Below are 12,284 nucleotides of genomic sequence, written 5' to 3'. Positions count from 1 at the left end.
CCTCTCATTGGGGCAGTACTGCTCTCCACTGCACATACCTGGCAATGAAGGGCTCCTTGTGGTCACCTCAGTTCTCTTATGGTACCACCTACTCCCCACTAAAGCTGTCATCAGCTGCCGTCATGGTGACTTCCCTTCATTCTCTGCTCCTAGCTTTCCAGCTCCTGCAACCACAACTCCCACCATTCCCCATGACTTCAGAATCCACGTGGATGACTCACCAGCGTCCTGGCCTTTGTGGTCTTCATCCCTACTGTCCTTCCTCCTCCTCTCAGCCACTCACTTCCTGGGCACACCCTGGATCTGGTCCTCATGAGAACTACACCATTACCAAGTGCCTGCCTTGCCCTGCTCTCCCCATCTCCTCTTGCTAGGTGCCCTTATGCCACCTCTGCTAAGTCCTTCAGCCTCATGAAAACTCCTAGTCCAGGGACCCCTCCCCATAGGCAACCCCCTCCCTGGCCTTGCCCTTGTCTACTGGGCATAGTGCGGCCTTCAGCCCATCATCCTGATTCTTTCCTTGCCTCTCACCTTCCACCCCATCCCTGCAGCGCCACCATGGCCCTCAGTGGCTCAGCACGCAGTGCAAAGCCAGAGCCCTGTGCTGTTGCCCCACCCCCTTCTTTTCCTGTAGATGGATCCTAAATGAGCCCTCAGACTGAAGTTCAAGGTGTTCTTTCCTCCCTCACTCTCAGCATTAATGAAGTAAAACCATCATATGGAGATCATCTTTCCCCATCCGAACTCTACACCCCCTACCTGGGCCCTGGAACCCCCTGACACTCGCACTCCCAAGGCCAAGACCTCCATCTCCCATCCTATAAAAAAGTCTCGCCCCACCCGCCACCACCCATTCCTTGATCCTCTATTCGCTTCCTGTGCCTGTCCCCTTTCCCCTTTCCTATTCCCCTTCACCGCAAAAGCTCTGCTTGCTGCCTTCTCCTCTCAAGTTCATCCATCCTTCCTGTGGGGTGCAGATCTCCTTCTCCTCCAACCCCCTGCTTCAGGGAGCCATTGGTCAAGGCATCCCATGACCTCCATGTTATAGGACCAGTGGGTGCTCCAGGCAGAGAGCAAGGCTGCTTCCTCTTCTGCCACCTGCTGTGAGCTCACTGTACTCTTATCTTCCTCCTTCCCCTCTGCCCAGCACCACATGTACTCCCTCTCACTCTCTTCTCTGTAGGTCTCTTCCCTAAGTGTCTGGATACTTCCAGAGTCTCTACCTCCTGTCCTTCTCTCAACTCCAGCCTGATGTATCCAGCTGCTGCTGCACTTAGCCACCTTACAGACACCCCAAGTCCGACATTTCTGATACTGAACTCCAGACTCACACCCTCTTCACCTCTGCCCAAGGTTTCTCCTTGATAGTTCCCACCTCTCCATACGGGAGCAGCTGTGGACACGCTTCTCCTCACCCTGGCCAATCACCGACCACCAAAGCATCTCAGAGCCAGCCCCTGCTGTCTCATTGGGGCCTGCCCAACTGCACTTTCCCCGAAAGTGGGCTTCTGGGCCTATTCTTGCCCTCCTTCAGTCCCCCACATAGTTGTAAGTGATACATAGGGAAGAGAAAGGGGCCATATCATGCTCATGGTTAAATCCCTTCAGTGATTTCCCCTGCATTTTCAGGAAAATCCAAACTCCATGGCTAGACCCCTGATCCCTTTCCATTCCCTCTTGGGCCACCCTCACCTTGTGTTCGTGTTCTCCAGCCATCATGCCCTTCAGGCTCTTCCATAATGTGCATGCTCCTTCCTGTCCCGGGGCTTTGAACACACTCCTCCTGATTTGCATCCTCTCACATGCCCTGCACAGGCTGGCTTCTTCTCACCTTAAAGCCTTAGCTTAGCCATGACCTTCTAACCCCTTCTAAAACCTAAATCCCCCTTTAATATTCATCTTAACTTTCTGGTTGCTTCCTTAATCCTTCTTGTCACAACTTGTAATTATCTTATTTACTTATTTGTTTAAGTTACATTTTTCCATTTCCTCTACTAGACAGTAAATTTCAATGGGGTAAGAACCAGGACAGTTTCCTTTTCTACCCCACCCCATGTCTAGCACAGCATCTGGCACAGAATCAAGATTCCATAAATACTTGTTGAATGAATAAATGGATGACCAGATAGACTGATGGATGAATGAGTGAATGGATGGAAATATGGGTGGATGGATGAATGAAAGAAAAGATGGCTAGCTGGACTGTCAGATGGACAGACAGATGAATAGAAGGATGGATGGATAAATAGAAGTACAAATAGATGGAAAGAAGGATGGGTAAATGGATGGATGAAAGGAAGTATGGCTATGTGGAAGGACAGATGTACAGACAAATGGATAGAAGGACGGACAGATGGATGGATGGATGGATGGATGGATGGATGGATGGAAGGGTCGATGAATGGAAGGATGGGTGGATGGAAAGATGGATGAAAGGATGGAAGGGAGGATGGCTAGTTAGGAAGATAAATGGACAGATAGTGGATAGAAGGATGGATATATGGAAGGATGGGTGGATGGATGGATGGATGGGTGATGGGTGATGGATGAAAGGGTGGAAGGAGGGATGGATAAATAGAAGGATAGATGGACAGATGGATAGAAGGATGGGTAGATGAAAGAATGGGTGGATGGATGGAAGGAAGCAAGGATGGATGAATGGATGGATGGATGGAAGGAAGGAAGCAAGGATGGGTGGTTGCATGGATGGATGGGTGGATAGAAGGATAGGTGGATGGCTGACTGGCTGGCTAAACAAACCTCAGGTTTTCCTTTAGGTTGGAACTATGTCAGACCCTGTCATTCCTCTGGAAAATGTTTCCAATTTTAAAGACCAAGCTCCCTGGTGACCATGTGTACCCCAGAATGCTCAGTAGCTAAGGCAGATTTGGTCCAATGACTGCCTTGTCCAGAGGCTCCATGCTGCCCAACCCCCACCTGCAACCCCAAAGAAGATGCATCCTTCCTGCCTGGTTGTTGTCTGTCCCCACTGTCCTTCCCTTCCCGCAGCAGGAAGCGCTGTCATCCTGGCCTCTGCTGCACTCCCCCTGCCTTCCTGTTCCTGGCCCAGGAACTGGCTTCTTCCTTCCCCTGGCTGGCGTCCCTGGCCCCCCAGCTTGCAACAGAGCAGTCAGGGCAGGCGCTGGGCCGAGGTCAGGGAGGCCAGAGTGCACACCTCCTCTTCTGTGTGCTGTCAGCAGCCTTGGACAGTGGGGACCCTGGAGTCAGCCACAGGCAGCCGGCTGTGGGAGCAGCACACTGGGATCCTGGGTGAGGGGTGAGTCGCAGGGGGCGGGGGTGTGGGAAATTCTGTGCATTAGGCACTGGCCATGACCTTGTAGTCACTGTCTCATTTGATCCTCACACAGCCTGGGAGGAAGGGAAGAATCATGAATCTAGTCGGCAATGAGGAAACTGAGTCTCCCAGCCCCATAGCAGCAGCAGGCTAACAGCTGTGCAGGAGCCCAGGTCTGGAAAAGTCCAGGCCCATCCCTGCCCAGTCCTAGCCCTCACATCTCTCGGTCCCCTTCTCTCCCACCACTAACCTGAGTGCTGGCCTCTCCTCCTCCCTGCTCCCCAGCAGCCTCCTTTTTGGCCTCCAATCTGTCCCTCAGCCCAGAGGGGTGTCGTGACCTGAGGAAACCTGCACTGGACCCTCAAGGCCCTCTGGAGCTGTGCATGCCCTTGGCCTGGCCTCCAGGGTGATGCCCATCCTAACAGGCCCTGCCCTCCTGGCTGGCTTCACCTCCCAATGCTCCTGCCACAGCCAGCATCTACTAGGTCCTTGCCCACCTCCCTGCTTGCTTCAGGTTGTACACTTTGTCCTTCCCTGCTCTCTGTGGCTAGAGAATCACTGCTCCTGCTCCAAGACACTAGGCTGAGCACATTGTCCTTACCCTGGCCCTGATGCTCTACATGGGGAGGATTTGTATCATCAGGCAGCTCCTGGGGGTCATGGCTCTGTCCTCAAGTCCAGTATGGCCAACCTGGGGATGATGTCAGGATTGTCTGTGAGCTCAGGGGTGCCCCCACACACTGCCAGAATATAGTGGTAGTGGTTATTGCATTTGATAATTTCTTCCTGCAGACACTGTCATGGTCACCCTGTGGGTGATGGAGATTATATGGCAATAATGCCAGTCTGATCCACACATTCCTTAGCAGCTGTGTCCAGAAGGACAGAGGCAGCTATGGCTGCAAACTGGAGGCAAGCTGAGGGAGAAACATGGGAGACAGCTGGCCAGTTGAGGCTGGGTTTGGGGTCTCTATGCATCTGTCCTAGAGCTGAGTAGATCTGGGGAGACCTGCTCCAGGTCTCTCTCTTTCACTCTTGGCCAGAAGGCACAGGGGTGTTCAGTCCTAGAGTCCCCCCACACCTGGCCAGTAACCTCTGTGCCTCCAGAGGTCAAGGGTAGGGTCAAGAGGCCACAGTTCCCTGACCATACAGGGCTGAGATGGCTGGGATGAGAGGGGCAGTTCCCAGAACGTGCTTGGAGCCCCTTGAGCCTGGCTGTGTGCTCCACAATGCCACTCTCTGGCTGTATGGCCTTGGGTAAGTTCCTTGCTCTTTCCAAGCCCCAGTTTTCCTACTTGAGAAATGAGAATTGTTCCCAGGATTACAGGGAACCACAAATAACAATACCACATAAGAATCATAGCAAGAACAAACTGTTGCTGGCTCATGCACACTGAGCCCTTGGCTGTCACTGTCTGCTGAGTGCTTTGTATGTCACAGTTGTGGTGGTGGTGGGGGGTGTCAGAGAAAGCCATGCTGGCAGGAGGGGGTGAGCTGAAATGGGCTTTGTAGACTGAGTAGGAGTTTCTTCCAGGAGAACACACATGGCAGAGGGAAGTGCAAGACCAGAGTATGGCTGACCTTGGATTGTCACAGAGACAGAACTGATGTGGGTCAATGAGGCCACAGAAAAGGGTCCCAGGTCACAGGTCAGCCTCAGACTTTTGGCCTTGCTCCCTGGGGTGATGCCTTCTGGTGATGGCAGGGCTCTGAGCCCACCTTTGAGCTCCCCCACTCTCCCTGGCAGCTCTCTTGAGCTCCAGCCCTGGTTGGGGGTGGGGCTTGCTTCCAAGATGTCTCTGGCAGGGCACCCCCAGCCCTCCTACCAAACCACACTCACCACTGGGCAGGATAGCTGGAGCCACAGGGCACACAGCTGTGGATGAGCAAGTGTCTAAAGGATAGAGAATTCCCAGTGTTGGCAAGGATGTGGGCACACAAGCACTCATCGTAATAAAAGAATATTCACATGCTTTGATCCCCAAATTCTGCTTACCCCATACATACTATTTAGGATAATGTAGCAAACATGGATTTAACACTTTTCTGTGTGCCTGCCCAGGCCTATGCACACCACACCCCTCTAACGCCCCACTGAGGTGGGTACTATTCTTGGCATTTCGCGGGTGAGAAAACTAAGGCACAGAAGTTAACTTGTTGCTCAGAGATGATCTCTGGGGGACAGGATTATGGGAAGTTACCACTTACTCTATACAGGATCGCATTATTTGCATTTCTGCAGTTTATGAAATGTAAAGGCCTTCAGCTGATCTGACCATCTTCCTTCCTTCAGCCCAGAAGCATTGCTCTCCCTTCCACTAGGTTTGCCATCCTAGGGACGGTCACCTGTCAGGCATTCCTGACTCTGCCCACCCCCCACAGCCCATTAGTCATAAAGTCTGTCCATTCTCAGAGGCAGCACCAAAGGCAGGGTGGCTGGGAGCTCTTGGCCTGTCCCTCTTCTCTCCCTGCCCCCCTGGCAGAGGGCTTTGCACTTCCAGCACGCAGACATCTAGCAGTGGATGCCTTCTGCTCGGATAGCCACATCTTAGGTCTGCCCTCCTCCAGTCCCCTGCTGTCTAGCCCTCCAGTCCTCTACTGTCTGGTGTGGCCCACCACACCAGTGTCTTCCCACTGGTCCAGATCTTACCCAGTGGTTAGATTATTTTTCTAGAACACAAGTTGCTTTCCTGCCTAAAACCATTCTGCTGCTTGGCAGCAGAAGCTGAGCTCTTTGCATGGCCTTATCTAGTGCCCACTCCCTAGAGGTACATGCTGAGGCCCCTCCCCCCTCACCGGGGACCCCATTGCATGTTTCTGCAGCTCCATGCAGTGGTCAGCTCATTACATTTGACAGTTGCTTTGTGCAAGGATGAGGGAGCTAATGCTCGCCTTTAATGGTGGCATCCCCAGTATGAGACTTGGCCTGGGATTGCTGCCCACTCCCCCAAGGATCTAGGGGGCAAAGGGGCAGCACACAGTGTGTGGGCAGCTGTGGAGGTGAGGGATGGACATGGAGATGTCCTGCATTGAGGTAGGCATGTTGGCCAGGGGCAGACTTGGGAGAAAGGCAACGTGTCTGTGGGGCATGTGGCTTTTGAAAGGTCTCTGGGACAATCAAGGTAAAAATGTCCAGAGGTGGTCAGAAATTTAGTTTCCCCCATGGTCCCCCCTCTAGATCCTTCCTTGGGGAACGTGGACAGCCACCTGCCCCTTCTAACCCCTTGGCCCTATGCCATCTGAGACCAGATACTCTAGCACTTAACACTCTAGCAACTTGTGAGCCATTTCACCCCTCTGGCCTTAATTTCCTCATCTCCAAAATGGGCACAATAAGCCTATGACACAAAGCTAAAACTTTCACACACCCTAGGGTAAAGCAATTTGATTTACCATTTTATACTGAGGTGAGGCCCCGCTGCTGGACACTCCAAATGTGCATGTGTGTGTGTGCGTGCCTGTGTGCTGCTTAATACTGAGGAATCTCCATTTGGTAGAATTTAGGGTGGCTTTGAGAATGGGGCTTTAGGTTGGGTGACGATAAGAGCTCCCCCTGGAACTGCCTGAAAGCATGCATTTGTGCCTCTGAGGCACACAGCGAGTGGGAATGAAGCCCCCTCCCACCCACCCACTTGGAACAACACCATCCTCCCTCCACCAGCCTAGAGCTCCTGGCAATCTCCCAAAGGCTGGGTGAAAGACAAGGTGTATCTAGAGTAGGAGAAAGGTCATGTGCTGAGAGCTGGGGTGTGTTGTGGGTGTGGGCTAGGCAGACATAGGGTTAGGGATGCCCTTGGGACCCCAGTGGGAAGGGTCAAGAACTTGGTGCTTATCATTGGCAGTGCCACTGAAAGGTCAGATCAGATCTGTTTTCTAGAGGTCCCACGGGGGCAGCATGGAGGTGATTTCAGGGAGGGTGGGCTGCCTGAGTCCCCCTGAGGGTGATATGGGGGGGGGGGAGGGGCACGCTGGCAGATGTTGGGCTCCTGGTGCAGGGCAGCTGTGCCAGGCAGTTGCCTGGCCTGCCTGGGGTCAGGGCTCTGCTCCCTGGCGGCAGGACGGGCGGTGTTATCGGACAGCCCAGCTGGCTCAGAGGTGGCCCCCCAGCACTTCTAAATCGGGGCCGTGGGCTCCTGCCACAGGAAGAGGGAAATGCAGGCAGGATGTCCTCTCCTGTGGCCGACAAGTCCTTTCCCATGAACCCCTGCTGACCTCGCTGGACACGTGGCGGGGCTCCCCCACTCGCCACCCAGACCTGCGCCTGCTCGTGGAGCCACCCCCACCCTGGCCTGGCCTGGTGGGAGGGTGGAGGTGGCCTGAGGCTCGGGTCCTGGCCGGGGCGTGCCTGCTGCTGCCCCACCCAGGCCCAGCCCCTGCCAGCACTGAATGCCCGCACCTTCCTGCTCCCAGACTTCTCCCTTTGGCGTGACCGGAAAACTGAGATCCCAGAGGAAGCCAGTGTCTGAAAAGGATCGAAACTCAGGAATCCCTGGCTCCAGCTGGACACGTCGGCTGCCTCTGGCTCTGAAGTCAGTGCAGGGAGTGTGAGGGACTCTCCGGACCCCTCCCTCTGCCCACCTCCCTCTCTGAGAGGCATCTCAGAGAGCCATGGGGGCCACGCCAGGCCCTAGGGGGGTTGAAATCTGCCATATGGAGGAAAACACCCAAATGACAGCAGTAGGAGTATAAGCTAGATGCAGAGAAGAACTTCCCACTTAATTTCCCTGGGTTCCCTGACTCCTCTCTGCCCTTTTACACTCAAGCACTCCCAAATTTCCTCCTTCCTTATCTGGCCCGGTTGCATCAACTGGGGTCTCCCAGGAAGTCCTGCTGGGCACCTCCACCTGGAGGACCTGCCTCCCAGGGCAGCACTTCCTCTTTCCCTACATGCACCCCTCCTCCCATCTGGTCAACAGTCTTCACGACCCACTCTGTGGCTTAAGCCAAAGACTAGCATACATCCCTCTCACCCCACCATCTCCTGCTGTCTCCTCCTCTGGTGTATTGTCCTTGCCATGGGCTCCCATCTTGTTTTGCCCCTCTGGCAATGCTTTCAGGGAACCTGACTAGGTGGCTCTCTGTCCAGAACGTCCCCTTTCCAGGTGTGCTGCTGGCTCCTGCCACCTCCAACAGCCTCACCTCCCCCACCCCACCCAAGACTAGTGTCATCTGACTACCCCTGAGTCCCCATAGGCCATCTGCACTTTCCTGCCTCTGAACCTTTCAGGGGTTCTTTGCCCTACTTGGAATTCCCTTCCCTGGAGTCTGCAGACCCTTTCAAGAAGCCCTGAGCTGGAAATGATGCCACCTTCCTGAGCAGCCCACAGCTCCCAGCTGGACCTCATGGGGGTCACTGAGCACCTGCATCCCTATGATACAGATACCACGCCTGTGTCCCTGCCAGTCTGGCACTCAGGAAACCCCTGCAGGATGGGGCTGGTCCAAATCCTCCCTGAGCTACCCTGAGCAGGCACCCTAGCTTGCGACGTGCACAGAACTGCAGTCTCCTTCCCTGGATCAGGGTCCCACTGCCTGGGGCAGGGTGGGGAGCTGGCCAGATCATCCTCTTGTTATGCCTCATTCTCAGTGCGGTGCCTGGTAGTGTGGGCACTGTGCTTTGTGAAGGAAGAGAGCCTTTCAGCCACAGTGACTGAGCCGGGGCCAGTGGTCCACAGGACTGAGTAAGGTGGCCCAGCCCCCACATCCTGCCTGCGCTGACTTGCATCCCCCATCCCACCCCCACACCTTTGTCCAGACTTGGGTCTGGCTCAGGGCTGAGTAACAGGGACAGCAGAGAGCTGATTGGCTGGCAGGGGCCACTGTCCTTAGGCCAAGGCAGTCCTGAGCAGTCACTTGCTTCCCCTACCTGTCCCTGAGCTGATTTCCTACTGTCCAATGGCACAAACAGCCTTTCTCTAGAGGGACTCTCCTCCCTCTTGGGCCCATCTTCTGCCACTTGCCCTCTCCACAGGGACACTGCCAAGGCAAAGCTTTTTGGAACTGGACTGGGACCCCAAGCCATAAAGTTGGGCCCAAGCACAGCCCTCAAGTGCTTGCCCACTGCACTGCTATGCATGGGGAAACTGAGGTGCAGGGAGAGGAAGATAGAGTCCCAGGCCACAAAGCCAGGAATTTAGGGGCAGAGCTGGGACAAAAATCTGGTTCTAGGACTAACTGCACACCTTTGAGGGGTCAGCTTCAGGGTTCCCAAGATTCTCACCTACCAGTACTTGGCCACCCACCCTGGGTGCCCTGACACTTGGTTACATTTAAGTGTTTATGCGTCTGCTCCAGCATCACCTACCAGGCTGGGAGCTCCTCAGGGCAAATGCAGGGCTCATTTCCTACCAGCCATGCACTGATCCAGCCTGGGCTCTCTTGCTCCACGGACCCCTTCAGCTAACATCCTCTCTCCTCTTCACTGCCTGACTTTGGTAAGAGCCACCCGCACTCCCTGTAGGACTGGCCTCATCTGTCTTCACTCTTCCACCCCCTGGGTACCCTACAGCAGGCTCTCCCAGTTCTTACACCTTGTGGTATGTTCCCTGTCTCCCGGGAAGCCTTTTCCTGTTCTAGCTTCCTCCCTGGGGTGGGGGAATCCCGTCCTCGAACCTTTGCTCTGCTCCCACTCCAGCTCCCCAGCCCAGCCTCTCTCTTGAGCCTCATACACTACATGCAACTGCCTGCTGGGTATCTCCTCAAGGTGGGGTCTCCCATTATCAGCCTGACCACCTTCACTTCTCTCCATGTTCATTCAGTCACTCAACAAGCTCACCAAATATCTGTGGGAGCCTGACCTCAGCTGGATGCAGGAGAGCAAGGAAGGACTAAAGGACAGCCCCTCTTCTCTGACCTGCCCCAACTCAGATGTCCTCCTCCAACCTGCCTCTAGATTCATCCACACCTACTTCATCTCCCCTGTCCTCTGCCCTTCACCTTGCCAAGGCATAGAGAAGAGGGCTTTGTTATCCTATAGATCTGGGTTGACCATTTCCCTTACTGCTGACCTCTGAGAACCTTGAAGAAGTTACATATGTCTTTATTCTGTGCCCCCCATCTATAAAATGGGTCTAACACTTCCTTGTGAGTTAAAACAGTTAAAACATGTAAAGCCAGTACTCAATATGGGCAGTGTTCAAAAATAGTAAGCCCCCCACCCCCTTCTCCAGCCGTTCCAGCACTTTGCTCCCAACCACTGGGGACCCATGACCCTCCTTCCACCCTCTGATTCCCTGGGTCACCAGATCATGCATGGACTTCTAGCACATCATCACCAAACCACTGAGGGGTTATCCCTGACATCTCGATTCAAACATACCCCTCTGTTCCCTCCCTCATCTTCCACACTCCCTTTTCTCCAACCCCACAGGGGCAACTTCTGGTTATATTCCTTTCACAGACCGGACCCTGTCTGTCTTGCGCTTAAGATCCTTCCGTGGCTGCTGCTGCCTTATATATAGTCCAGGCTCTTGAATTTGGCCTTCAAGGCTCCTGACCCATTAAATACAGGGAGCGCTGGAATCCTGCCTCTTGCCACGCTGATCTCTCCTGAATTGCCAACTCAAGACTCCCCTCAAGTTCCCACGTGCACCTGCGCCCAATCCGCCTGACGGCTTCTGTCTCTGGCGGTCCCCGAACCGCTGTCCCGGCAATCTCTGGCCTGGGGAAGGTGGACACCTGCCCGGAGCGCCCTCTGGGGGACCGACCTCGAGTGCAGCTAGGAGGAGTCGGGAAGTGCGCACCCAGGTCTGCGGCCCCGCGGGGATTGCCGCCTCGGTCACCGGGATACTGTCCCCGTTGCGCGAGGGTCTGAGGGCAGAGCCGTGCAGCGCCGGGACTCCGCCGGGGAGCTAGTAAGCAAGCGAAGGATCCTATCTGAGAATGCCGTGCGATGGGGCCAGGCTCCAAGGGAGCTGAGCCACAGACAGTGGAAGGTGGTCGAGGACCCCGAGCACAGTCCCTCCGCTGTGGTGCAGACGGTGCCCGGTCCCTGACCCGGCTGGTCTCCGCCCGCCCTTTCCTGATCCCGGAGGGCCCAGGCCCTAACTGCCGTGCTCCATCGGCGTCCGTATCCCCGGGCTCCCAGCCCCGTCTCCCCTGCTGCCCCAGGCTCCCGGGGGTCCAGTGCCCCCCCACCCCATCCCTCGTCGCCCCGGGGAAGTATCCCCCCTCGCGGCCAGCCGCGCACTCGCGCGGGCGGCGGGCTCACCGCGCTCGCCGTCGAGCAGTCCGAGGCAGAGCCACAGGCGCAGGCACAGCGCGGCTTCCCGCTGCATCTCCGGCCGCTGCGGCGCGGGTCCGACCTGCGCGGCCGCCGCTTCGGGCTCGGTGTGTGAGCGCGCGGCCAGAGCGCGGGCGGGGCTGGGGCCAGGCCGCGGGCGGGGCGGGGTCCCGGCGGACACCCCAGGGGGTGGGGCCAGGCCCGTCGGACCGCCCCTCGCACCTATCAGTCCCGCCCCCTGGCCGGGTGGAGCTTGCCCGCTAGATCCGAGGTACCCGTGTTGCTCAGCGGCTTGGAGGCTGGTTAGTGTCCTCCTTCGGAGTCCGTGGCCGCCCTACAGCCCCGCGGGACCCCTGCGGGCGGACAGAGAATGCAAGTAATGCACCAGTCCTTCACTGCGCGCTGAAAAGGGAATGAACCCCCCAGCGGTCAAGGTTAGACAAAATGTAACGGGGTGTAAAATTTTTCTGTAATTTCCTTTAATCAGTAAATTCAGTGTTTAAAGTAATAAAAATAAAAAGCAATGAATACAGTATGTCAAATCTTCGAGAACATTCGGTAAGCTTTGTGTGGCTGGAGGCTGTACCCTTGGGCGAGACATCCAGTGTTAACAAACCTCCACCCTGCAGGCACCGCCTCCTCTTTAGATCTTCCCCAAATAGTTTTACTCTGAGCTCATTCATAAGTCCTTGTATCAGGTGACGCTTTACTCTCTGACTTGGCAACCCTCTCACAGACTTCCTTTCTCTTTTCAGTTCTGTCTCTAGA

General features: G+C 55.5%; 1 protein-coding gene across 4 annotated transcripts in view; it reads right to left on the bottom strand.

The window, feature by feature from the left end:
* The window catches only part of FLT4 (fms related receptor tyrosine kinase 4), a 43,741-nt gene extending 32,134 nt beyond the window's left edge, over positions 1–11,607 (bottom strand). For all 4 annotated transcript variants that reach the window (XM_042981820.1, XM_042981825.1, XM_042981833.1 and 1 more), the window contains exon 1: positions 11,505–11,607. In XM_042981820.1, the coding sequence (XP_042837754.1) occupies positions 11,505–11,571 (67 nt within the window). In that variant the 5' untranslated portion in view covers positions 11,572–11,607. The remainder of the gene's footprint in view (positions 1–11,504) is intronic.
* Positions 11,608–12,284: the final 677 nt, after the last annotated feature.

The sequence above is a fragment of the Panthera tigris genome, chromosome A1 (genome assembly GCF_018350195.1).
Source record: "Panthera tigris isolate Pti1 chromosome A1, P.tigris_Pti1_mat1.1, whole genome shotgun sequence".
NCBI classification, from domain to species: Eukaryota; Metazoa; Chordata; class Mammalia; order Carnivora; family Felidae; genus Panthera; species Panthera tigris.
This window is presented reverse-complemented; position numbering and strand designations above follow the sequence as displayed.